The sequence below is a fragment of the Tympanuchus pallidicinctus genome, unplaced genomic scaffold (assembly GCF_026119805.1).
Source record: "Tympanuchus pallidicinctus isolate F22 unplaced genomic scaffold, pur_lepc_1.0 scaffold2, whole genome shotgun sequence".
NCBI classification, from domain to species: Eukaryota; Metazoa; Chordata; class Aves; order Galliformes; family Phasianidae; genus Tympanuchus; species Tympanuchus pallidicinctus.
This window is the reverse complement of record NW_026294721.1, coordinates 25,957,975-25,984,338: the sequence shown is the minus strand read 5'-3', so window position 1 is coordinate 25,984,338 and position 26,364 is coordinate 25,957,975. Positions and strand designations below refer to the sequence as shown.

General features: G+C 35.8%; 1 protein-coding gene and 1 long non-coding RNA gene across 4 annotated transcripts in view; one reads left to right on the top strand and one right to left on the bottom strand.

Annotated features, from left to right (window-relative positions):
* LOC128080325 (uncharacterized) overlaps nt 1-19,426 on the bottom strand; it is a 987,521-nt gene extending 968,095 nt beyond the window's left edge. Inside the window, exon 1 of the long non-coding RNA XR_008206606.1 lies at nt 19,086-19,426. This is a non-coding gene — a long non-coding RNA (uncharacterized LOC128080325). The remainder of the gene's footprint in view (nt 1-19,085) is intronic.
* The window catches only part of DLC1 (DLC1 Rho GTPase activating protein), a 214,035-nt gene that overhangs the window by 35,359 nt on the left and 152,312 nt on the right, over nt 1-26,364 (top strand). For all 3 annotated transcript variants that reach the window (XM_052682373.1, XM_052682375.1, XM_052682374.1), the window contains 2 exons: nt 13,289-13,438; nt 15,601-15,732. In XM_052682373.1, the coding sequence (XP_052538333.1) occupies nt 13,289-13,438; nt 15,601-15,732 (282 nt within the window). The remainder of the gene's footprint in view (nt 1-13,288; nt 13,439-15,600; nt 15,733-26,364) is intronic.

The window sequence follows — 26,364 nt, the reverse complement described above, 5'->3', positions numbered from 1 at the left end:
AAGCCTGCCCAGCTGGAAACTGTGGAGGCAGTCCAGATGAAATGAAAGTGTGAAAAAATTATTATTATTATTGTTGTTGTTGTTTTTGTTGTTGTTATCATTATTATCATTACTATTATAAGAAAAAATGTCAATAATTATAATGGCATGTACTTATGCATCTTAAGAAACTGAAAAACTTAGGCTTATTAGACATTTTCATACAAAAGAACAACTAAAATTTGGGATTCAATTATTATATGAGTAACCTGAGTAAATTTTGCTTAAAAGATTTAGCATTTAAATTGTGCTTTACAGGAATCCAGGTAAACTGAAATATGCAGATGTCTGCATGGGAAACATTAACACGTACCGTCTGTTTTCTGTTTCTTCCTAATTCTTAACTATTCATTGGTTATCCAATTTACCAGCACTCACTAAATCTTGACATTTTTGCCTTTTATTCTTTTTCTGTTTTTTTCACAGGTCTATAAATATGTGTTATATCAAAATATATCATAATATATCAAAATATGGGGGCGCGTACAAGAAAGATGGGGAGGGACTCTATCAGGAATTGTAGCAATAGGACAAGGAGTGATTATGGCTTTAAACTAAAAGGTAGATTTAGATTAGGCATTGTAAAGAAACTCTTGTGAAGTCAGTGAGGCCCTGGAACAGGTTGCCCAGAAAAGTTGTGAATGCCCAATCCCTGCAATTGTTCAAGGCTAGCTTGGATGGGGCTTTGGGCAGCCTGATCTAGTGGAAGCTGTCCCTGTCCACGACAGGATAGGATGGAACTAGAAAGTCTTTGCAGTCCCTCCCAGCCCAAACCATTCTGGTACTCTATATTTATTCAGAACATCTTGGTTCCTATCATCTTGCTTCTTAACTGATTGATTTCACCAATCTTAATTTACCACACTATATTCAGAGATTCAGTAACACCAATTGAGTAGAAAGGGAAAGCTAATTATTTTACTTTAACTTGAAAGCTTGAACTACTCCCAGAAACACAATTGCTGCAGGTTATGCACCTAGAGGGTAAACAAGATCACCAGCCAGAAAAACACTACCAGACCTTTACCTGGTTCCTGTTTTCCCAGGTTGAACTTTATCACCAATATTCCATTCCATTTTATTGCCATGTGGCAGTGGAGGGGAAGTCTGACAAAATGGCATCTGACATGGAAGTGAATATGAAGCAAAGGTGTGGAATTGAATTACTTCTTGAGGAAAAAATGTCAACCACTGACATTCACCAACACTTGGTCTCCATAAACGTTCACCAAACAGTGGATGTGAGCACAGTGTGGTGGTGGATGGCACATTTCAGCAGTGGTGACAGTGACGGTTGGTCATCTACTCTGGCGCAGGTTTTTACAACAGCAGCACTCAGGCTCCTTTTCATTGCTGGCAAAAATGTGTAGCTAATGGTGGTAACTGCATTGAAAAAGTGTTTTGTAGCTGAGAATTTGCTCTGAAAGTGTTGTGCTCTTTATATCTGCTGTAGTTTCTATGGAAATAAACAGGATCATTATTTTCAGGGTAACCTATGTATCACTTACTATAATCTGTTCCTTTATCGTTCAAGATTGCAGTAACTTTTTCATTATTTGAAACTGAAGTTGTTCTGTAACAGACTATAAGTATTTTGCTAAATATCCTATTTGCTGGACAACTATACTATAGCCCTTACCACAGCTCTACTTACTAATCTTCCGTTCAATCTTTTGAGTGAGGCTTAAATCAGAAACTAACTTTTAGATGCATTACAGCTATGACTTATTCAACAGGTCTGAATAAGGCTGATAGGACTTGGCAAGAATTTTCATTCTGTGCCTCCAATGACCACATTTATTTCCTGGTAAAGTCCACTCATCTCAGCTGTGGATAATGTTAATCAGTCCTGCTAATTGTCCCCATGCTTCCCTCAGTTTTGCAGTTGCCTTCACACACTGGTAGCTCCTCTCTGATCATTCCAAGCTCTTCTTGCTCCTTGGTTCTCAAAACTGTGAGGCCACTACTGATCTTAGGCTTACTGTTATTAGATAACTATTGTGTTTACCAGAATTATTACCTGAATGAGCTTTTCTAATCTCACTGTTTTCTACCATTTCATTACAATTTTTTTTTAGACCTCCTTTAAGCATCCTTACATTAATTTGCCATTGAATGAGAAGAGATTCTTCATTAGCATGAGATGTTAATCAGATAGCTCCCTCTTGCACTAACAAATCTTGGGAAATCTGAGCTTTTTTTTTTTTTTTTTTTTTTTTTTTAACAGAAATTTTACATCAAGATGGGGGTAGCATAATTGAAAAGACACATTTATTTATTTATTTAAGGCAGTTATGTCACCTCCAATTATTTCTATGTACTATGATGAGCTATGTATCATCTACAGCCACAGATGTGTCATGAGGAACGCTGACTTTGTTCTCTGTTCTTACTATGGATTAGTGGTTATAAACAGGTGCTTGATTGTTAATATTTTTATGGTTTTAATAGCTTATGTTCTTGATTTCCTATATATTTTTTTTTAATCAGATATGCAGAGCCATACTCAATATGTTGAAGGGCGCTATTCTATTTCCGTCCTTCCTCAGTATTTACTTAACTGTTCATTGCAAATGTGCTTACAATGCTGATTTTTTTTTTTTTTTTAACTCAATCATTAATAAACCACAAATGTCAAAACTGTATTTTTCATTGACAAAATACATACTAACACACTACATAGTGCAGCAGAAAAATTAGGTGCCTGTGGCTCAAGGAGACAGACAAAAAAAAGTGTAGAAAAAAATCCAACGCTCCTGAAAACTGTTGTCTCCAATTTGAAGAGATAAAAATATGCTTAGATAAACATTTATTTTCCAGAAAATAACTGTAATATTTCAAGCTGAAGACATTAAAGGAAACTTTATTATGCTATTCTCAGTCCTTATCTCTTTCTTAAAAATTCAGTTAAGTGTAAGTATGTTGAATTAGAGAACTATGATTTGTGATCACTGCCTCAACCTTAGAACTTAGAATTTATATTACTGCAAAATTGTGTGGATTATTAATGACCCATTTTGTGACTCAAAGTCAAGAGAATTAACAGAAGTCAGGTAAGCCCATTTCATAGCCACAAACACTGGTTCTGATTTTTCTAGTGACCTGGCAGGGTGAATTAAGCAATGTGCAAGCCAACTTTTTAAAAAATACTTTAAAAATTAGGTAATCTGATTTGTGTGATTCTTTTGAAGCTGGACTGTTGATATGACTCTCATAGCATGAATGAATGGCTGAGTTTCCTGAAGAGATCCAACTAAATCTGGATGAATAAGTTTCTACATCACATATACAAGTAACAACCTTTTCAAATACCTTCTCAAAATGGTAATGTTCAACACTTTTTAAATATTCCTTACTATGTGCTATTTATATCTGAACTTCTTACACTCCATTAACAACATGAAACTTCAGGCAACTTGTGAAGAACAGAAAGCACAAGAATCTCAATTGTGTGTTTCTTGTTTTTTTTTATTGTTGCAGTTTTCTGTTTTTCCTGTCCAAAACACTACTTTCTTCAATGCCATTTGCATCCTATTTTCTTGGCCTGCTCCAGTTTTATTCCATCTCTCTTTTTTTTTTTTTTTTTTTGTTTTTACAGTGCAGTTTTTTTCAGTGCTTGTAACATCCCCCTTGAGTGTTTGTAGTTGTGTTTCTGTCCAGTTAAAATCTACCAGGAATGTGGTACCAAGATCATAGAAAGGTGCTCCTTGACAACATTGTTGCTTTTTTTTTATGTGAGAAACTGTGAATTTTTTTCTTTCCTTTCTCTGATTTGCCAGAGTTTGTTTCACATTTTCATTCAAAAATAGTCTTTTCAACATAAGTTTTTACTTGCAGTAAAAAATATTTACTTGCAGTAAAAACTGCAAATATGGCATAGTTACAAATGTTACATTTAGTTTCAAAATTTTCTATTGTTTTCTGAGATTTCTAGTTGTAATTATTGTAATTCTACAGGTAATTAACTTTTGTCTACTGGCAAGAAGTATGTATTTAGGTGAGGGGAAAAAATGAAAAGAAATTAAAACTTTACAATTAAATCATTTAAAGTATTTTCAGAATTTTTTAAGAGTAACATTGTATTTACCCCAATGAGTTTGTTGAGCTTTAGATAAAGCATTTTTTTTCCCTAGACCTGTAATTTTGTGTATTTTATTCTGCCTCCTCTTTAAGAGAACTCTAACTTAAACCTGTGATTTGGTAGAGCCACATGTGGACTAATGTTAAATTTGAATCCATTATTTTCCTTGTGTGTATATATGTATGTATACATGTAAATTGTATATATAATAGAATAATATAATGTTTGGGGTTGTAAGGGACCCTTAAGGTCATCTAGTTCCAACCCGCCTGCTATAGACAGGGACACTTACATCTAGACCAAGTTCCTCAGAGCCCCATCCAGCCTGGCCTTCTCTGCTTCCAGGAAGGTGGTATTCACAGCCTCACTGTGCAACCTGTTCCAGTGTTACACCATTCTCACAGTAAATAATTTCTTCCTAAACCTAGCCTAAATCTACCCTCTTTCAGTTTAAAACCATTTCTCCTTGTCCTGTCACTACAGGCTCTTCTAAAAAGTTCCTCTCCAGCTTTCCTGTAGGCCTTTTTCAGGTACTGGAAGACTACTATAATGTCTCCACGGAGCCTTCTCTTCTCCATGCTGAAGAGTCCCAGCTATCTCAGGCTGTCCCCACACAGGAGGTGCTCTAGCTCTCTGATCATCTTCATGGCCCTTTTCTGGACTTTCTCTAATAATTCCATGTCGTTCTTGTGTGTCAGAGGCTCTGGAACTGGATGCAACACTCCATGTGGAGGTCTCATGAGAGCAGAGCAGAGGGGCAGAATCACCTCCCTCGACCTCCCAGGATTCAATCCAGGATATGGTTGGCCTTTGGAGCTACTAGCACACATTGCTGTCTCATGTTGAATCTTGTATCTGTTGACACTCCCAAATCCTTCTCCTCAGGGCTGCTTTCAAGCCATTCTCCACCCAACCTGTATGTGTGTTTGGGATTGCTCTGACTCAGGTGTAGGACCTTGTACTCGGCTTTATTGAAATTCATGAGGTTGGCATGGGCCCACCTCTCAAGCCTGTCCTGGTCCCTTTGCATGCATCACTATGATCATATTTACAATGTAGATACATTGAGACCCAGCTAAAACTGAGTTCCCCTGGATTCAGACTGCCAGGTTCCTGACTGTCGTCTACCTGGACATTTTGTAGATGTATATGCTGACACTGACTGACCAACTGAACTTGATTTGAGCATCATCAGTTGTTTCTGAGAGATAAGTTCTTCTTCTCTTCCTGGGAGACAGCAGCTGCAAAGGAAAGCTGTCAGGCATCAGCTTCCCAAAACAGAGATGTACAGACATGTAATTACACTGCAGGCTGAGCTGAGAGGTAACAGCTTGTCTTTCCGCTGGGACCATTACAGAGCATCATGCTTTTCCTTCCTCTTGATCCTGACTGTCAGATCTGTACATTGACGTTGTTACCTGCTGCAGCCTAGCTGAAACTCTGAGAAACAAAAAAAGTGGCTACTTCCAATCAGTCTGGCCCAACTGAGCTCAAGTCCTGCTAATGCATTGCTTGTTACCTCTTCGTTGGGTGTTAAGAGGTTCAAGTTTTAGCTTGTTTACTGCTTATTACTGTATTGATTTTCAGTATAAACACAGCCTGTATTTTTTAGGTAAATGTATTGAGAATTCAAATATGATACTGCTATAGTATACAGACAGATCAGTGTTTCTAAGGAGTCTCTTTTCTTTTAGTATTATGTTTTCACATTTCATAGTAAAAAAGACTTAGGTGTTTTGAGCAGCTTACTTCTTCAGTGTCTTACTGTAAAAGCACATCTGAAGTAGATAAATAAGAACCACAGAAGAATAAAATCTAGATCTGGTTTTCCATCTAGTACCTTTGCTTGTAATTTAGGAATAAAGTGGAAGCAAGAGTCCTGAGCCAGACATGGTATAGGTCATACAATACCCAGCAGAATACTACTGGAGCTGAATTTTCTCTTCAGCTGCAGTAAATTACAAGTGTTTCTAAAAAGAGGGCTATTTAGTTTCAAAGCTATTTGCCTTACTTCCTAAAAAAGAACAGTTATCATATGATAGATAGTAATTAGCTTGGGGATGGACACGATTCAGGGATATTACTAGCAAGCATTTTACATGAGGCTATACAGAACAGTGGGAATACATATCAAATAGCAGTATGAAGAGTAAGTGAAATGCAGTCTTGCACTACCAGTGACATTTTTTAATTAGTTCCCATACAGTAATGGAAAAAATAGTGGCAGCCTTAATAATTGGTTAGAAGGGACCTTAGGAGGTCTCTAGTCCAACCTCCTGCCCAAGTAGGGCCAGATCTGAGGTCAGACCAGGTCACTCAGAATCAGGGTCTTGAAACCTGAGGACATGTAGTATCTCTGGGTGACCTGCTCTACTGCCAGCCTGTCTCAGAGAAAATGTTTTTTCCTTTTGTGCATCTTCTCTTCCTTTAACTTCAGTCCTTTGCTCCTTGTCCTGATCTCATGCACCTCTACAAAGGCATTGTCTCTGCCCTTTTCATTTCAGGGGCTGCTGTGAGGGTGGTCTGAGGTCTAGCAACACTCTGGGAATTGATAGTTTCCTGCAAGGCCCATAGCCTAGGAGATTAGCTGTATTTCAGCTGTTCTTGACAAGCATTCATCTCACCTGCTTCTTGTTGCCTGGAGATCTCAGTCTGCTGCCAATATTTTTTCACCTCACGAGTGCTGGGTAGTTGAAATGGCTTCAAATGACATTTATTTGCAACTACAGAACAATGCCACGAATACAGTGCCCTTAAGCATATTGGTCTTTTCCATTCCAAGTGATGAATTTTCACTGCAGGTGAAATGTATCTAGAAGGCTGATAGTTTTGCAAGTTACTCATCAGGAGCAGGGTCCCAGAGAGGCTGAGGGGAGATGTCAGAGTGGTAAGAAATGGGAGAAGCAGCTTCTGTCATTGCTGAGTGGCAGGTGAGTAATCAGCATAAACAAGAGACCAGGGAGAATGTCATACCATCTCCAAGAAAAAAAAAAAGAAAACTGTCATGAAGAGTGAAAATTGGCAAAAAAAAAGAATTAATGAGTTCAACCTAAAAAAGATTGTGATTCTGTGTTAGAACTATTTTATTTTTTTTTTTGCTTTTTTTAATGCTGAGGAACGTAACAGTAATAAAACCTTTTTTGCTTGGGGGCAGTTGTGGTGATTTGTAAGAGGAGCTGGATAGCCATCTGTCAGGTATGACAGTGCCATCATTGAGAGGCAGACGGATGACATGACATTTCAAGATCTTTTCCAGGTTTTTGGTTTTTTTATTATGAATTTGTGACTTTCTATTGTTAGCTCATTAATAGTGTATGTGAATGTGTAATGTTTAATATTGTGTAATATTTAATGCATTTGGAATCTATTTTGTTGATGGCTCCAGATAAAAATAATCACTAGAATTGGAATGCCAAAATTAGTGTTGAAAAAGCAGTAAATGTTTAAGTCTAAGTATTCATTTACTTAGAACAGAATTTATTCATTTAAATGCTTATGGAGAATTGCTTTAGCAGCTGTTATGAACTTCATCTTTGGGTGTGCATTTTACAATTTTTGATAGAAGTTCTGAGAGAAAACAAGTACTTAAAGTGGATGGCAGAGAAAAATCTAAGAAACTTCTAAGCAGCAAATAAAAGAAAATAAAGAAGAGTAAGACTGTTCGGGATAACTGTCTTCTGGTTGTGTTACATGCTTATGTCCTTTGATGTGAATGGACATCCCACCCCAGGGGCTGCTTTAAAGGCCAGTGTGCGTGCCTAAGAAGTTTTTAATGCCTTGCACTGTCCACACATCAATCCCATTAAGAAATATTTTACAGCTATAATAATTCTAGTGTGCATAAACATATTTCAAAGGCATACATGAAATAGCTGAATAAGTTATAAAGAAAAGCTGAATAACTTGTCTGAACCACAGACTTCTACAAAATTCCAGTCAACCACTTACCACATGATCAGACATTCAGCTTTGATGAATTTCAGATGACAATCTGCAGAAGGCAGATGTTATTCAGTGATGTCTGAGGTAAACAAAGGTATTTTTTTTAGGTTGCTTTAACTCAAGCAGGAGCCTTGCAGAAGGAATCTTCTAATTGCTGTAGAATTTTGGAGAAACTTGACTGCAGCAACTTGGCTATATAATGCAGGACATACCTTAGTTGTAAGATATGGTTGGCCCAGCTTCCCTTGATTCTGTAACTTTTCAAAACCTCCGATTGCCATTTATTACTGTTTTCCAATAACTCAAACTTTAAGAGAAAGTATGCTAGATAAAGTCTTTTAGAGCCACCTAGAATTTTTCTTGATGTGACTGACAAGGAATAACTGTTCTTTTGATGAAGTTTCCTCTCCCCAAGTATTTGGTCCCAGTGATGGTTTTAGGGGCTTGATTTACGTATGACTAGAGTTTCATATGGTTACGATATGAAATTTGGTATCAACACCTGATCTTGTATTTTTTTCATTGAAATGATTTTGCTGAAGTTCTGAATATTCAGAAATGTTGGGTATTAACCAAACCTGAACTCTAACCATGTTCTGTTTTATTCACAAAATTTACCTGTCTTAAAGATCAAGATTTCTATCTACAGCTATTCAGTCACTAACCGTTGCTCTTAAAAATGTACAGCAGGTTGTGACACAGAACTACCCGAAATTCAAATTTTATTATGCAGAGGTAATTTAATAAGAAAGTAATTGTTATCAAGTCAGTTCAATTTTCACTTGGGAAAGAATGAGATCTTTTCCAAGGAAACAAAACACTTAAAATCCTTTCAGTGAGTATAAAAATAATTAGCAATGAATTTTCTCATGCTATCATATTCTTTTACAGACTGCACATTTAAAAAAAAGACTTTGCATAGAAGAGATATTAATAAAGATGAAATATGAACAGCACAGGAAAAGTTTTGTATATGGCAAAACTTCTAAGATGTTTGCTCTTCTATGTTTGCAGAAAATACCTTAACGTTCTTTTAATTTTCTGTACCACAAGTATCCTTTTTGAAAAAGCATAAATATTTCCTGGTCTTTTACTAACTGCATTACATTTTGATACTTTTCTCACTCTAACGGTACTAATTTGTTCCCTCATTTTTTTTTTCTGCAGGTGATCTTTACTACTGCCAAATAGCAATCAGATGGAGAAACATTTAATGTTTTTGGTTTTGTCTGTCTTGGCAATAGGACTGTAAGCTGGTCTCCTTAAGGCAGAATATCCCAAGTTACATCACCTCATTCAATTGGCATCCTTAAAATTCTTGTTTTGATACCTTAGCATTTTAATTGTTTAAGGCTTTTTTATTTTTCACCTGAATGAAGATAGTAGAATGTGGCTTACAGGATTTGATTGCTTTGTGATGCTGTGATACTGTTGCATAAATAAAGTCCATTCTGCAGAACAGCAGAATATCGAATATGTATAATATTCGTGATCGTGATTCGTGATAATATAAGTGATCCATTTAAAGTCTAACTCATGCTTTTAGTTTCACATTTTCTGTGCCTTGTCCTGGGTGTCCTTTCAGACACAGGGTTTCCTGAACTCTGTCACTGTGGTCGATCCACACCTGTCTACATCATGTATCTTTCTGTGCAAGAGGCTGAGCTGGTCTCTCCACAGTGATTCCCTCACCTCAGTCTTTCCAAGATCCTCAGAGGTCTCTCTAGTCTAGTAATGCCCCTGGGTACAAGGGAAGAAAGTATTTGTTGCTGGACACACCTTATCTTAGTTTTAGTCAATTGTTTCTTTCCTAGTGTCCTTCTACAGAAACAAGAAGGATTGTAATCTGTGTTTGGTGTACAGGACTAATGAATTTCCCATGTAAATTGCTAACATGAGAAAAATTACAGAAAAGAGAATGATAAATGTGGGCTCTTTTGTCTCCAGATTTCTAAATAGATGACTGGATACTCAGATGCCATAAGTACTGGGTTTGTTTCAGTGAGCTGCAGGTTACTACAAAATATTCCTACATTTTGCAATTCAAGTTATAAAAATTCTGTGGCAAATTTAATATAATAAGCTAATGTAATCTATGGTTCTTAATAGCTTCTCCAGGTAAATATTTATACTATTTTCTTCTATATTTAGAAGTGAATTCCAAATTTAAGTCTATTATCAATGCATGAAGTTTCTTTGCTGTGCAAATCAGAGAGTATGCATGAGTGCATGTGTGTGTGCTTATATATATATGACTGTATACAAAGATACATAAATAAATCTTTACAAGATTAAGTCACTAGTTAAACCTGCTCCTCTTATATGATAATTTGTTATTGTTTTTAGCATAACAGCACATTTCTTCCATAGTACCTTCTAGAGCATTTTGATCAAGAAATAAAAGCAAATATGGAAAATATTCCGCAACCTGCTATGTTTCTAGGGTTGTGTACACTGAGTGGAAACTTTTCCTCCACACACACAGATGATACCTTATTTTTTCTGCCTACTGTTAGCAACGAGATTGTGTTGTGTATGTTCATTTGTTTTAATCAGCTTTTTTCATTCACTGAAATTGCACTCATATTAATGAACAAATATCTTATCTTTAAAGATTGAGTTGACAGTTTACCCTGTAAACTTTTGCACTTTTTCCTTGAAATATTTGTAAGAGTTAATTAATCTTAATTCATAGTTAGAAAAAAGGACAAACTGAAGAAATTAATTTATAATTCTATGGAAATTGAAGTCTTCAGAAAATCTTCACTTTTTAAACTTTTATACAGATAATAAAAACTTTTCTATTATTTTATTAATGTTTATTTGTTATTTTCTTCATGTAAAATGTCTATTTTTTTCTCCAAGTTAGGAAGAAAAAAAAAAAAAAAACCCCACCCATTCACTAGCCCTCATTTTGTTGTACTAGGGCAACACGCTTTAGTTTTTTTTTATCATTCAGTTATAAATTTTATGCTGATTAGCCTCTACCATGAGATATTTTCCAGTAAAATTAACAGAAATAAATGTCTAAGTTGTGTTGGGGAGCTATGTTTAAGGCTCATGTTAACAGAAGCACAAGTTCCCTGTAGATGAAGATTTTGCTGTGCATTCTTTACAACATGAGTAAACTGGCAACCACATCACCAGAATGGTGAACATAACTTCACAGTATAAAGAAGGCATGTCTGTTATACTGGCAGGTTCTTCCTCTGCTCTGCTTTCTGAAATCATGCAGGTCAGATGAAATAACTGACCTTATTTTACAGACTTTGAACAACAATTTAAAATCAATTAGAGAATGGATGTCCAAACTTTTGCCTTGCCTGGGCCCCATTTAGGATAAATTGTCTTGGACCACATATGGAAAATGTTATTTATGTATATTAGCAGTATTACAACTTCTTATGTTTTAATAATTTTAAAAAAAAGAAAGAGCAGCAAAAACATAAATCTAGTGGGATATTTGGCCTTGTTTCACAAAAACAAGGCCTGGTTTGATGGAAGTGGTTGCAGTTCTCAATGACCTCTCTTAATGTTAGAGATTTTTTGATGAAATTTTACTCTCCTTGTGTTTCATCCTCAACAATAATTGTACGTACTGCCAAGAAGGGGTTATGTGAATAAGGCATAGCCGTGAAGTGAGGGATCCTTCTCTAGTAAGAGAGGGTATAGAGAAGTGTAGCGAAAAGACAATTGGATATTTGATTGACTATCTAACTCTATACATTCCATTTGAAAATGTGCAGGTAATGTATGTATGCCAACTGAAAATGGAGTCACAAATATACAAAAAAAAATTATCAGTGTTAATAGCATCACAATGTTTGGCTGTTGCTGAGCTATGGCTTTGTGCCTGGGGCAAGGCTGCTTGGTGGGAAGAGCTGATGCCATGATGACATGGAGCAGGGGGCAGCTGCAGGGTGAACTGGACTGGATAGTGTGCGGCCTGTAGGCAGTGGGCTGAATGAGTTAGAATAATGGTGCGTAGTTTCAATAAATTTGAGTTGCTTAGGACACTTCCTTTCCTTTTGAAGATGAAACTTAATCCAAGTCACTGATTGCTACATTGTTTTGAGGTTATATTATCATAGGATCATTCTAACCTCAGTTTAGATTCATCAGGAGGTCCTGCAAATTCATAAGCTTTTTCAAAAAGCCAGTCCAAAATATCATGCTCTAATATGAAATATAAAATGAAATACAGCTGCCTTCATTAGGGAATTTTGCTACAAATACTGTACGAAACTCTACTGTGGATTTGATATATTTGTGTATCTGCTGTTCTAAGATTTTATTTTTAAATAAGATCGGCTCTGTCTTCACATATATACTATATAGGCTATATCTTATATGAACGTCTTATTCCTACAGTTCCTCTAATTTGAATGGAGGTCATTTAATTCATGTTTAACAAAATCTCTGAAGCAGTCTATAATAAAACTAACAGAATCCTAACTGAATGGAGAAATATGGTTGGCTGAAAAACAGTTGGGTGACTATCAGAACTGGCTAATCTGGGCATTGACATTCCCTATTGCTTAGCCGCAGTGAAGCAATTATAACACCTTTTTTTTTTCGGTTGTTTCCCATTTCTTGAGGAGAAAAAAAAAAGATTGTAAAAATATTATTTCAAGTAAGTTGGTGGAATTTAACATCCTTCAACTTTCTTTCCAAACAGAGCATCTGCTATGCTGTGTTTATCGTACTGTTAATGTATCTCATCTGTATCAAACATTTCCAACCAAGACAGAAAACAGCAAGAGCTGAAACATTGTTATGCTAATGATCTTCACAGGGAATACTTGCAGCTATCCTCAGCTATAGAATGGCTTCTTTTAACTTCCTTCTCCTCAAATTTCAATCGTACACTAACTTTTAACATTTGAATTTGTACAATCAAATTAATTAACTTGGGTGGATTTTTGGAGTAGTGTTTAGAATCAATAGGTATTTAAAGAGTAGGTGCACTACAGAATTAGCAACAATGGATTTGTATTAAGTGTGCACATCTGTCAAATTTATTTGCTGAATATATATTAAAAATAATATAAATTGTTTTCCCAGCAGTAAATAAATAAATTAGTATCAACTGAAAAGAATAAACATTCATTACTTAAAGCTATTTCTTAATTTGATGTGCAAATACATTAAAACTATTATAAATTTTAATATTAACTTTTATAAAAAACTATTTCAAATTTAGTGATTTTATGTTCTGTTCCTTAGGAAATAACAGGAGATCGGGATCGGTCACAGCTAGATTCAATGGTGCTGTTAATTATGAAACTGGACCAGCTGGATCAGGATATTGAAAATGCTCTCAGTGCAGGTTCTTCCCCATCCAGCACTCCAACATACAAACGGAGGCATATACCTGTAAGTGGATATCTTCATTATTTTTCTAAGTAAAATCTTTTATAACTTAATCTTTAAAAAAATAATAATAATAACATTTTATACTCCTCACATTTATCAGCTTGTTGGTTTCTTAACTAAAAAAAAAAAACAAAACAAAACTGTGTTTGTAAATAATTTGTCTTGTTTTGTTGTTTTTTTGTGTGTTTCGAAGGAAGTAGAAGTGGCATCTGGAATTTTCTTTCAGCATTGTGAAAGTTCCCCAGATGAAAAATAAGGACCACACACTCAGAAAATGCCTAGCTCTCTTTTTTTATAACTTATTATAAATGCAACAGAGAGGCAGGATCACCCCTAGTCTCAGAGCACATGTTTATGTGTCACTTGACATTAAATAGTTTGATTTGAAAGTAATTATGAGCTACAGGTCTATCTTTTCTGTTCTCTGGATGGTCCTGGAAATTTTTGGCAGAAATGTATGTATGTATGAAATCCTCCATCACTTAAAATAAGATTCTGGTGAAAATCTTATCTTAATTTTTAAAATTATTTTCTTTGTTTAAATGATGTATTTAAATAAATAAAATTCCTTGCTAAGAGTAGACAGAAGAGACTATGTAGGACACAAATGTGATGGATGTGTTCTTTTTTCCTGAAAAATGTTTACAAGTAGCAGTAAAGAACCTGAAATGACTGACCCAAGGTGTTCTCATGCAGGCTTCCTGTTAATTTTATTCACATGTGTAGCAGCTGTTTTTCAATTTAAGAAACCTGAGAAATACTACCCCAAAATATCTAGGCTTATATTCAGATTGTTTGTTCTTACTGGTGATATTTTCTTCTAAAATATGAGAGGTTTTTCCCATTAAAGTCAGATTTCATTTTTGCAGTATAGTCTAGTGAGTGGTCTATAGATGAGGAAAGCAGTATTTAGGTTTAAGTGGTTTTGGAAGATAGAAATAATCATTTTTATAGAATATTACGTAAATATACCTCTGATAGTTAGAATTTTCCCTTTGGATTTCAATGTATTCACATCATCTCCTTGTGCACTGATGGAAGAGGAAAGCTCAAATATGACTCATCTTGCTAATGAATGTCAGCATTTTAGGTAACTTCATACAACAAAATAGGGGGTTGGGACAATCCATGTAAGTAAGCTTGTAAGACAATCAGAGGTGGTGCCTGTTTCCAAGCTGCAAAGAAGCCCACCAGAAAAAGGTACAGAGACATCTGTCTAATCTGCAGCTTCTTTTTGAAAGGCGCTTAACTGGAATTAATGAATCAAAGGACCGCCACTTATTTCCAGTTCAGGAGCTCCTGAGATATTTCTGCTCCTTATTTCAGCTACTCTAGGAACATGATATTAGGAAACTGAGGTTTTATCCACAGGGTGTTGGCTGGGGTTAATAGCTCAGGCTCTTTTGCAAGCACTATATTCACAGGCTGCATTTCAGCTAATAATCTGGCCAGCATAGGGCAGTTCCTTGACATGGCCTACTCAGTGCTGGTTAAATGTTGCAGTGTATCTGCAAGCAATACAAGCGCCGGTCTTTACTCTGTACACTAAATCAAACATTCTCTTCTTTTTACTTCCTCAAAAATAAAACATTATTTCTTCTTTTTATTAAAAAAAAAAAAAAAAAAAAAAGTAACCAGTGTCATTAAAAGTTATTTAAGTTATTTCTAGTTAAAATGCTCTTACAAGTAGCTTATAAGTGCTTACTGAGCCCAAAAAACTAGGGAGCTGTACCTCTGAATAGTATGAACTGCGGTACAATGATGTCATTTCAGCTGTGTAATAGCTTACAGATGTTTACTGAGCTTGCAGTGTAGTGGGAGACAAGGTGGGAGCACACAGGAAACGCTGAACATTAGAGAAAAATGTCAGTTCAGGGCTGCAGAAGTCTGATTTTTCTTACCCTGCATTCTACTGTTTAGGGGAGTTTTAGCTTTGATGTTAGTGGTGATTTATAATTTCATAACAGCAGTTAATGCAAACTACCACGTTGAATAGGAAAGCAAGAGAATGTCTAGGTGATAGAAAAGAATAGGTGGAATTACAGTTATACTGGGAATTAAGCATATAATTTTGAGTGATTCTATGTAAATATACACATTATTTAAAAGACAAACTTTTATTTCATATTCACATTACTAAAGAGAGTTATAACTTTTACCAGGATGGTGAATCTGGTTCTGAAATTGGAGCAGATGTAGGACATTCTCAAACAAGCCTGTCTCCTAACATCCATACTCCTGATCAAACATCCTTCTGTTCAGCAGCCACTTCTGGAGCTAAACCAAAGGCTGGGGTGAGTACAAAGATTGTTTTTGACATTACACACAGTCTTAATCTGGAAATGAAATAGAGTAATTTTATACTATTCCCTACATTGGTCATACAGAGTTGTGCATGTGACTCTGAAGAGAAAGGACTTCTAATGCCAGCTGTTTCAAGGTGCTTTCCGAGTGGCAGAGAATCCTTAAGCAAATTGAAAGTTTGACGTATAAGAACATGCTATTATTGGGTGTTGATTGTGATAAGCTGAATATTTCTTTGAGAAACTAGCTTAATAGAGCTATTCTATTTTACTTTGGAAGATAATGTTTCCTGTAGTGGAGTCACTTGGAATAGTTCCTAAATCTCTTGAAGTATGGAGATGTGGGGTGGGGGGGGCAGATAGTTGAATCACTTAGCTTGATTTATGATGCCCAAACTCTGTCCTCATAGTCCTCTTGAAAGGCTATATTGTTGTTTACTACAAGAAGAGGTATTGCCCTGTTGAGGGGAAAATGTCATTCCAAGGACAAATTTGGTGAGCAGTTGCATACACTTGGGATTGGAGGGAAGCCTCTGAGCAGGGAAAAGCTTTCCTGCAGGTGTCAGTGTGCACGAGCTGGAATTATAATTCCCGAGGTACAAATCTGGGAGTTTAGATGGCAAAGAACTTTTGTCAAGCAGTTTCAAAAATGCTAGAGCACTCTTCTGTAGGGACTTGTGCCAGCCTTGAGCAACATACTCAAATTGAGGTATTCCTGTTATACAGTACACAGGCACTATTTCCACCTTTTAAAATAAATTCTTGTAAGCAGCTAGTGGGGTTGCTTGCATACGCTCTTCCTCTGTATATTTAATGTGCTTTTCTGTATTTTACCACTCACATAAGGGAGGATTTGCTGATTTCTCAGGCACTCTGCTGTATAGTTTATTCAGATTGTAGGTAATCAAGTTCTCAGCGTTCTGTATCCATTTATAGCTCTCAGAAGAATGGTTCTATCTTTTGCCATTGTCCATCTACTGAAGAATCCTTCTTCATAGCACTCACTTGTGCAGAAAAACTTGAATATTGCAGAAACTCCTGGCATAATTCTGCTCCTAATTGTGCTTACTCCTTCCAGTATCTTACAAAGCAGAGAGAACTTCAGCTGAAAAATCTCCCTTACAGAGAGAACACCACATTTGAGGATGCTCTATCATCAGTACTACCACTGCTGGTAACTGGACCAGCAGAAACTCTAGGATAAAAAATTTAAATATGAAGTGTGATTTGCATAAATATATATGTTTATAGAAAGTAAAATAAAGGCAAACTGTCACTTACTACATTGCAATAATAGCAAGTTAATGAATGCCTTTGACTGAGGCAGTAACAAAAGTTCTAATAAACATTTACATTTAGGATTGTTCACTTGTACAAAAATAAATTCACTTGTAATTCATCATCAGCGCATAACTATAGCAAATACAGTGCTCTGCACTCCGTCACTGCACACAATGCAGCACAAATTCTCAAATAAGTACATATGTCATGCTGGAAGGTAATATCCCATTTTCCAGATCCTGAGAAGAGAGAAGACACACTCTGAGGTATTAAACATCACTTTTTAAATTTGGGTGTCTCTGTGGATATTTGGGAAACTCTTATCTCCTGGCTTTGCAGAGGTGTGGATTATTTTCCTTGAAGTTGGACAGTATGTGTTAATTCTCTTTAAATAACTATTTATTTTTTGATTTTTTTTTTCCACTGTGCTGAATATATTTTGCTGAACGTATACAGGACTATTATTTTATGATATATATTTTAAAGTATGTGATTGTAAATAAATGTTTATTTTTTACTTTGTAGAGTAACTCTAAACATTGTGTGGGTTGTAGAGCTACAATTCAGAGTCCTGTTTTGTTAACATTTATAAGTGAATCTAAACTTTCTCCAAGCAACTTCCTTTCCTAAAGTTTTGCTTGCTGCAGTTTATCATATTCTACAGTGGAATTTGGGGATTTTTTGAAAAAGCATTAATATTTCCTGATCTTTTTTTTTGGAATTTATTTACCAAATGTATTCAGAAAAAGACCATATTCTCATTTTTACCACAACAAAATTGAGTGTAAAAATTCATATAGTTTTTACTTGAGTGTAGCTCTCCTGAAAACTGAGTAAAGACTGGATTCAGCTATCTTCTATTCCTTTTGGATTTCTTGTCTCTGTACTCTACAAACTGAGTGCTAGTATGTGTTGTAGATCAAAGTGTGCAAAATATTAGCTGCCTCTCTACCTGCGAGCTATGTTTGAAAGCATATGTTTTTTTTAATGCACTAGGTGAAAAAAATTCTCAGTCCTTAACCTTGGGTATTACTATTGCTTTTGCTCATCTGGTCTGTGCAGCTAGACAGCTTGCTGTTTGGTACTAGACTGCCATCTCATGCTGGTAGAAAAGGGGCTCTCTTACTCTTCTGGTCTTGTTTAGCATTGGACTCTACTCAGGATGGTATTTTAAAAAGGGTAAATAGCATCACTGGGGAACACTGCCTAGAAAAGATGTCAGGGTTGCCTCTGATACCTGTTGGTTTCCATGTAGAGATCATCCATGAAAATCCTCAGATGTGGTGTTCTCTCTGTAAGGGAGATTCTTGTCATAATTTTGCTTTTTTATTGGAGTAGCTGGTGTAGTAATAGGTTTATTCTACACAGGAAACTCAGCAATCTATTTTTTAATCCTGAGGGACTGTTTTGATGATTTTTACTTCCTTTTTGCTGTGTGCAAATGCAGATCTTCAAGAATCCCAGATGCTCAGTCTCCAATGACAACTTATTTTGTGTGTATTAATATGTAAACAAGAGTACAACTGCAATTAGTTATATTATGTAATAATGTGCAGTATTTTTGAACAAACTGTATCAAACTCATGATGCATCAGAAACAATGAGCAATTAAAGCAAGGCATCTTGTACAGACTGAGGGTGGTGAGGATGGGCATTATAAGACAGGTAGGGATTCAAGTTTAGTTCCTGAAGAACTCAGAAGACATTAACCTCACTTTAAGGACTTTAATATATAGGAAAATTGTTTAAACACTATATAAATTCAAGATTAAAATTCATATCAGTGTGCCCTTGTGACCAAGAGGGCCAATGACATCCTGGGATGCATTAAAAAGACCAGGGCCAGCAGGTCAAGGGAGGTGATCTTCCCCCTCTACTCTGCCCTGGTGAGGCCTCATCTGGAGTACTGCGTCCAGTTCTGGGCTCCCCAGTACAAAAAAGACAGGGATCTCTTGGAAAGAGTCCAGCGGAGGGCCACAAAGATGGTGAAGGGCCTGTAGCATCTCTCCTATGAAGAAAGCCTGGGTCTGTTTAGCCTTGAGAAAAGAAGGCTGAGAGGGGACCTGATCCAGGTCTATAAATATCTAAGGTGTGGGGGGCAGAATGGCGAGGCCGGACTCTTTTCAGTGGTGAGTGGAGGCAGGACAAGGGGAAACGGCCGGAAACTGCAGCACAGGAAGTTCTGCACAAATGTGCGCAAGAACTTCTTTACGGTGAGGCGACGGAGCACTGGAACAGGCTGCCCAGGGAGGTGGTGGAGTCTCCTTCTCTGGAGATGTTCAAGACCTGCCTGGATGCCTACCTGTGCGACCTGCTGTAGGGAACCTGCTTTGGCAGGGGGGTTGGACTCGATGATCTCTGGAGGTCCCTTCCAACCCCTACAGTTCTGTGATTCTGTGATATGTATTTAAAAATAAAAGAAATCTGATAATGCCCTGCTGTTCTGGACTTTGATGTGATAATCTTGGTGGAAATTGACTCACTAATTAATGGAAAACCAGGACAATTTAAATTCTTATTGTCACTTTAAATTTTTATTATATGAAATATTCAGCAACTTTTCCAGTACTTAAAATTCAGTATGAATTAAAAATTTATTTGCAAATTAATTAGTAAATTAGTAAATATTATTTTTAAAAAAACATGTCTGTGTACGTGTATACATGCACAAGTTATTTGGCACTTCATAAAAATGCACTGACAACTAGTCAAATCCATGCTTGTCACTGGATTATGTGTGTACATAACACAAACATATAAACATACATATGTGAGCAGTGTTCCTTACTCCTTATACAGAGGCATGACAAGGAAGAACAGGATTATCTACAAAGCATTTTAGAAATGTTATTTATATGGAAAGGATTCTGCAGGATGCAGCATGAATATCATTGCTGTATATATGAGAAGTATGCTTGAATATCATTCACCCTAATTTTAAGAATCTGGAACTATTATATTTTTATTATACGGGTTTGATACAATTGACCACTCTCTATTGACAATGTAAAAGCTGTGTCTGGGTGCATGAGTGGGCAGCCTTGTGAAACATGGATCCATGTGGTGGAGTATAGGTTCATAGCCACATAATTTAGGACATTAAGAAACATTAGTGCCGTCTTTATGTTACTTATATTTACACAGTAAAGAATGTTAATGTTTCTGTAATTAGCACATCACTATGTTCTGGGTTTTTTTTATCAGACTCCAAAATAAACAATGAGTTTTGAATATTAACTTCAGATTCAGCAAGCATGTATCACATGGTAGTTGTAAATCACCTTTTAAAAAAAAAAAAAAGGATATCAACATGCTTTTGCCCCAGCGGCCATGAGAAACACTGAAAAACAGTGAGTGTCTGGTCTGGATTTGGAGAGCAGGGAATGCAAATATGTTATTGCCTTCTGTAACTAATGCACACATCTAGATACTTAATAACACTGTTCAGCAATTAAGATCAGAAATAATTGAATTTTAAATCTATCTTGATTATTATGAAAAAAATACGTAGCTAGGTAACTTAAATATTTTAATAACAAGAGATTAATTACAACAGTCTTTTCCAGCATGCATTTAAAAGTTAACTAGTGAGGGAAAGCTTGAGTCAATGATAGTTGTCTCGCTTTGTTTCCTAAATATAAAACAAAGGTCAATAGCTACAAAAGCCTAGAAGTTGTAGTCAATTTTTTGCCCTTGAACATCTGCTCTTCAAAGTCTATTTGTTTTTCTCTTTGTGTGTGGGGGCTGAGGGGGGAGGGAACAACAACAACAAAAAACAACAAACAGCTGTGATTATTTCCTGCTGCTTTTCTTAGCTGTCCTATCTCTCTTACTTCAATATTTTTCAACCTAGCCTTAATCACACCATGCGATGGTAATCAGAAATCCATTATTCCCAGAATAACTGGTCAGAGATGGTTTTTCAGAGTAGCTGTAATGGCTCACACAAAATGCATTCATTTCTCAAAATTATTTTAGGCACCATTTGTAGCCACAAGTACAAAATGACCTGGTCTGGCTTAAGCACTAGAATGGGATTCAGTTGCAGCTACTGATTTCACTGGAGGCTTGGATGAGCTTGTAAATCCACTCTCACAAGCATTATTACTAGTCTGAAAGGGAAGCTTCTGTTGTTTAGGTGACAATATTGCAAACTGAATCATTTATATGTATTTAAATAACTTTTGCCTTACACATATGCTTTTGATTTTTATTATATTTTAAAACCTCAGATATTTAGGGAAAGACCTTTAATTCTGTGAATAATATTTTATAGTTTTATAAATTTAAAAAATAGAGTTGAAGTTCCTTGCTAATTTACTGCATTGCTTTACAACTTAGGAAGTTAAGCTAAAATTTATGATGAGTACTAGGAAATCTTGATTTCAGAATTAAATATTCTTAAAGAATTATTATTAGGGAAGCCACTGCTTGAAATGTGTACATCTTTTATGCATTTTTTTGTTTGTTTGTTGTTTTTTTACTACATTCAGTGGACTATAGTTAAGTAACAACATCTAGAATATTTCAGCGAACTCATGCATGGAATCTTTTCACAGTGGGTCATGCTGCAAGAAAGGTGATAGATTTTTGCCCCACTGAATCATACATGTGTTTTTTTTATATACTGAACTTTTGACTATGGTGCTTCTTGTGTTCTTCTTTTAATCCTTAAGACAAAACTGGAATTCACTCTTGAAGATGTGTGGGAGACTCATACTCTGAGACATTAATTAAAATATTATTCCTTTTAAAATTGTGAATTTTCATGAACAGATTAAGAAAAATGTTTCAGGATCTGATCCCGTTAAGTTAGCATTGCTTGTCAGCTTTTATTTCTCTCAAAACATTTTACTTTGACTCCAGGTTGATCCTGACTATCTGTATTCCATATCTGTAGAACTTCCAATGTTGACTCCAAATGTATTTTACTTTTTCTAATGAAAGAAGTAAATTGTGAATGGCAGAGGTGCTATTGTTTTTTTTTTTCCCAAGGAAGTTTTCTAAAAACTGCAGCTCTTAAAAGCTGTGTTAACAATTTTTGCAATGAGATTTAGATGCTCCCAGAATTTAAACCAAAAATACTAATTCCAGTTATGATATCCTCTCTAGTGTTGCACTGGTCAAGGACAGTTTCTCTCACCATTCCTCAGTTGTGATTCCTGCGTGACCAAAGTGTATGAGAATTTGTTTTTGCAGTGAAACATTTGGGGTTTTTTATGTAGTTACAGTATGACCCAGATATATATTAGGCTGTCTGCTTTTGTTTCCAAGTTCAGTCCCAGCACAACATTGAGAATCTTAACTAAATACTCATCTTGTGAGTTGCTAAGCTTTATTACTTCTGAGTTCTTCCCATGATATCGGGATGAGTGTTTGCATTTGTCTTTCCTTGCAACCTGATTGTAGAAACTATTTTTATTCTTCCTCCTTTCTTAAGTGCTGCTGACACTATTTTCAACAGTGTACCTGTCTGGTTACATACAATAACTGTTTGGGTTGGTTTGTTTTTTGTTTTTGGTTTTTTGGTTTTTTTTTGTTTTTTCTTTTTTTTTTCCTATAAACCGAAGGAAAAGTTTATGACTAAAGCAGTAATTTTGTTAATTGTATTTTTCTTATAACTCTTAAATTTTTTTTCACCTTGTGCTGCCATCTGCTGCCTACATCTTGTAAATGCACTACAATGGGGATACGAATATCAGACGCTAGCCCCGTTACGCGCAATCAGACGGAATAGAATAGTGCACGACTGAGTGTGTCGACTGTGTCGTGTTTCGTAAGCTTTTCATCTTGTACAGAAATAATCTAACCATATATGAGACATAATAAACTACAGGTGGATGCTTTCCCGTGGGAGGGAAATTTTAACAGATGTTACGGTGTGTAGAGATACTTTTAGAAATATATATACATATTTTAAATTCCACTCTGTTCTAATTAGAATTGAATTTACAATTAAAGAGGAAAACATCATATTTTAATGGGCATAAGATATTGGAGGAGATTTTTAGATGAATTCTAAGTTTCAAGTTAGGAATTCTTCATTTTATATTCACACATGCTGTCATTTATATGTACATTAAGTGCTGGTTATCCATAAAAATCATGTCCTATTTTAAGCCTGCTGCATAATAACTGACACAATGTAATATCATATCTGCATGTGTCTCACCATAGGAGGCATGTGGGTTTGAGAGCATTAAACCTATTATGCTAGAGTGCTATAGCTCTTTGGCATGTTGCTTATTGCTTAAAGCACACCCAACTGTGAGGAAAAAATACTGAACATTGCACAGCCTTCCCAGAAAATAGTCTCTATTTGTTTTGCAAAATCCTGAATGTTTTTCATTTTTCTCACTTTATTCAAACCTCATGTGTTTGAGAAAAGGAAACTTACTTTTCTCTAAGAAAAATTTACGCTCAGGTAAAAACTGATCATCCCTGAAGCTTTCAATATTGAAGTAGCTCAGAATAAGAGCATGAGCAATGGTATGATTTCACAGGAAGATATCATGCCTAAATGTTTTACGGTCAGTGTATCATTGTTATGTCAGTCTGTAATGTAACCAGCAAAGAGGCTAAACACAAGAGCTTCTCAGACCTCTGATCATAGCATACATCTTTTTTACTTGAGCAGAGAAAAATGAGAGTATTATTATTTCTGGTCGAGTATGGAAATGTTGCTGTGGTAGGGAATGTAGAAATTGCAGTCTGGGCTCTCTGACATACTATTTGCATTTGGGTCTGGGAAAGAGAATTCCCAAGACCTTCAGAAATGATGGTGACTCATGTTTTGCACTCCTATTTCTTCAATGCAAGCCTGGCTTACTGAAACTTGGAACCAAATATGTTTCTGCACATCAGCGTTTTGTTTATTAGTTCTGCTGTGCCTAAGTTTGACAAATGGAAACTGAAATCTGTAATGGAATGAATGTTACTGTGTTGCTCTCAGGACCAATATCTATGTAGCTTAAACTTCAATACTCAAGATTTAAAGCAGGAATTCATGTATGTTCTTAGATGATCTATAAGCAGATGAAGAAAAAAGCTTTCCAGGTTCTCTAAGAGAAAATAATTTGAACTTCAGTCATGTGAATCACACAGTCATACAATTCAAAATTTCAGACTCAGTTTGTGTCTTTAAATCTTATTCTACAATCAGTTGTGTGTTTTCTCAGAGGATTAAGCTTGTTTAAATCAACAAAACCGTGTATGTCAGAAATGACATACAAATGTATGTATGAATACATTTTTGCATAATTAAGGCCTGTGACAGAGCTCAAATGTTTACTGATTAGAACAAACTAACCCAAGGACAAAGAATACTCCTTTTAGATGTCATGTACTGTCCTATGTCACTTTTCCCATGCACAGGGAAGTTTATGTCATGCCTGCTGTAAATATTTTCAAAACATTAACTCATGCCCGTTGAGTTTGATAGCATTATTACACAGATGTTCAACACAGCACAGCCTGAGTTTGCATTCAGGCTCATGATGTAAACGTCAGTTGTATGTCCTTCAGTTCCAAACGAATACCTTATACCCAAAAGCATTACTGGTATCCTATCTTACAGAATCTGAAAGTCAGTTCTGTGCTTCAATTATTTGAATTCCATAATGTTCCTGTAAGATGACAAGATGTAAGCTGAAACTCTCATAGATAGGGACAAAGAGACAAAGGGAATTTCAAACATAGTAAAGGACAGATTTTAGGCTTGCACTGACACTATGTTGAATATTGTTTTGTCTGTTATGAGCTGACTTTCCAGACTAGCAAATATTCAGTCTGCTTGTGAAGGAAGCAAGTAAAAGTACGCTTTGTATAAACTTCATAGGTTTACAACTGAAAGAATAAAAGTCTTGTTAAGCTTATCTAAAAATGTTAAAATGTTGTTCTTCAGAAGTGCATCTTTTACATGAAATCAGAAGGAGTAGTCCCATGTTCTCTAACCATTCAGAAATGTTAGCTTTAATAGAATGTCAGAATATTAATGTCTTTTTTTAACTTATATAATTTTATTGTAGAACTGGTTGAGAACTTCTGAGAACTTGCTGGGCTTTAGTTTTAGTGGCATTGTGTTGTGAATGTCAGACACTGTGAAATGTTTCCCATTTGTTCTTCAGTTTTGTACCTTGATAAGCTTTAGCGTGAGTCTCTGTTCTGTGCTCTTCCACTGAGATCGGAGTTGAATCCTTGCCAAGTTTTAATTCTTGAAGTTGCTTGAGTATGTTTAGTTGTATGTCAGTATGAAATTTTAACTCTTCAGAATTAGCTAAGAAAATCTTTTATGACATTTAGTAGCATTTTAAAAAAAAAAGCAAGCATAAATAATATAAATATCTGTCAGCATGTCATTCATGCAATGCATCCCTGCATTAAAGAATATGTCTCATAATTCAGCTCAGAATTACTGTTGCATACATGGTAAAATATGGGAAGTTATTCAAAATCACTGTCAGAAGCTTGTGAGTGGAAAAAGCAGTAAAATTATTTGTACCATGTAAAAACTAGTAATGATAACTTTGGTGACAAGAAAAAGTTCCAGATTGTATGGAGCTCTGGCCAACATCATCTAGTGCTTGATTTAGTGGTTTGCAACTTTGTAGGTGGCAGAGGCAATGGAACTAGATAATCTTTGAATTCCCTTCCAACCCAAGCCGTTCTATGATTCCCTTTACACAAAAAAATGCACTTCAATACAAGGAATTAAACACAGTTTAATTTGTTTCAATTGCTATAGTTTATACATTTGAATGGTGTGGCATGAGATTTGCTATAGGTGAGTTAAAGTACGATGCAACTACTTTGCACTTCATAAAACAATGGGCAAATCTTCTTTAAAGGTTGTTTTTATGGAACTTGCTGATATTTTCCAAGGTAAAAATGAACTGGTCTCAAAAAGTGCTTGGATATCTTTATGGAAGCATTTATAACCCATCAAAATAAGTTCAGCAACAGATAGAAGCTTCTACCTGTTTCCTTCACGGTCTTTCTGTAATTCATAGAATGAAATCATGGGAGGTGCATTTGACACAGGACCCACAGGTTACTGGCCCCTTCTACATGGCCTAGCACAGGCACACCCAGCCTGCAACCTGGTACAGCTTGCTCTGCGGTCTCTGTTCTCTGCTGCCACGCCAAGCATAACAGCCTGGCCTCAAGACACTGGAAGGGCACAGTGCAGTGCTGACAAATAAAATGGCTCTATGCTTAATTTGCAAGGAAATTGCATCAGTTTTCAGAGATTACAGTTTGAGAAGACATTATGTGCAAAAACTTGCTGCCAAATTTAATGTGTATCAAGGAATGCTTTGTAAAGACAAAATAAAGAAACAAGCA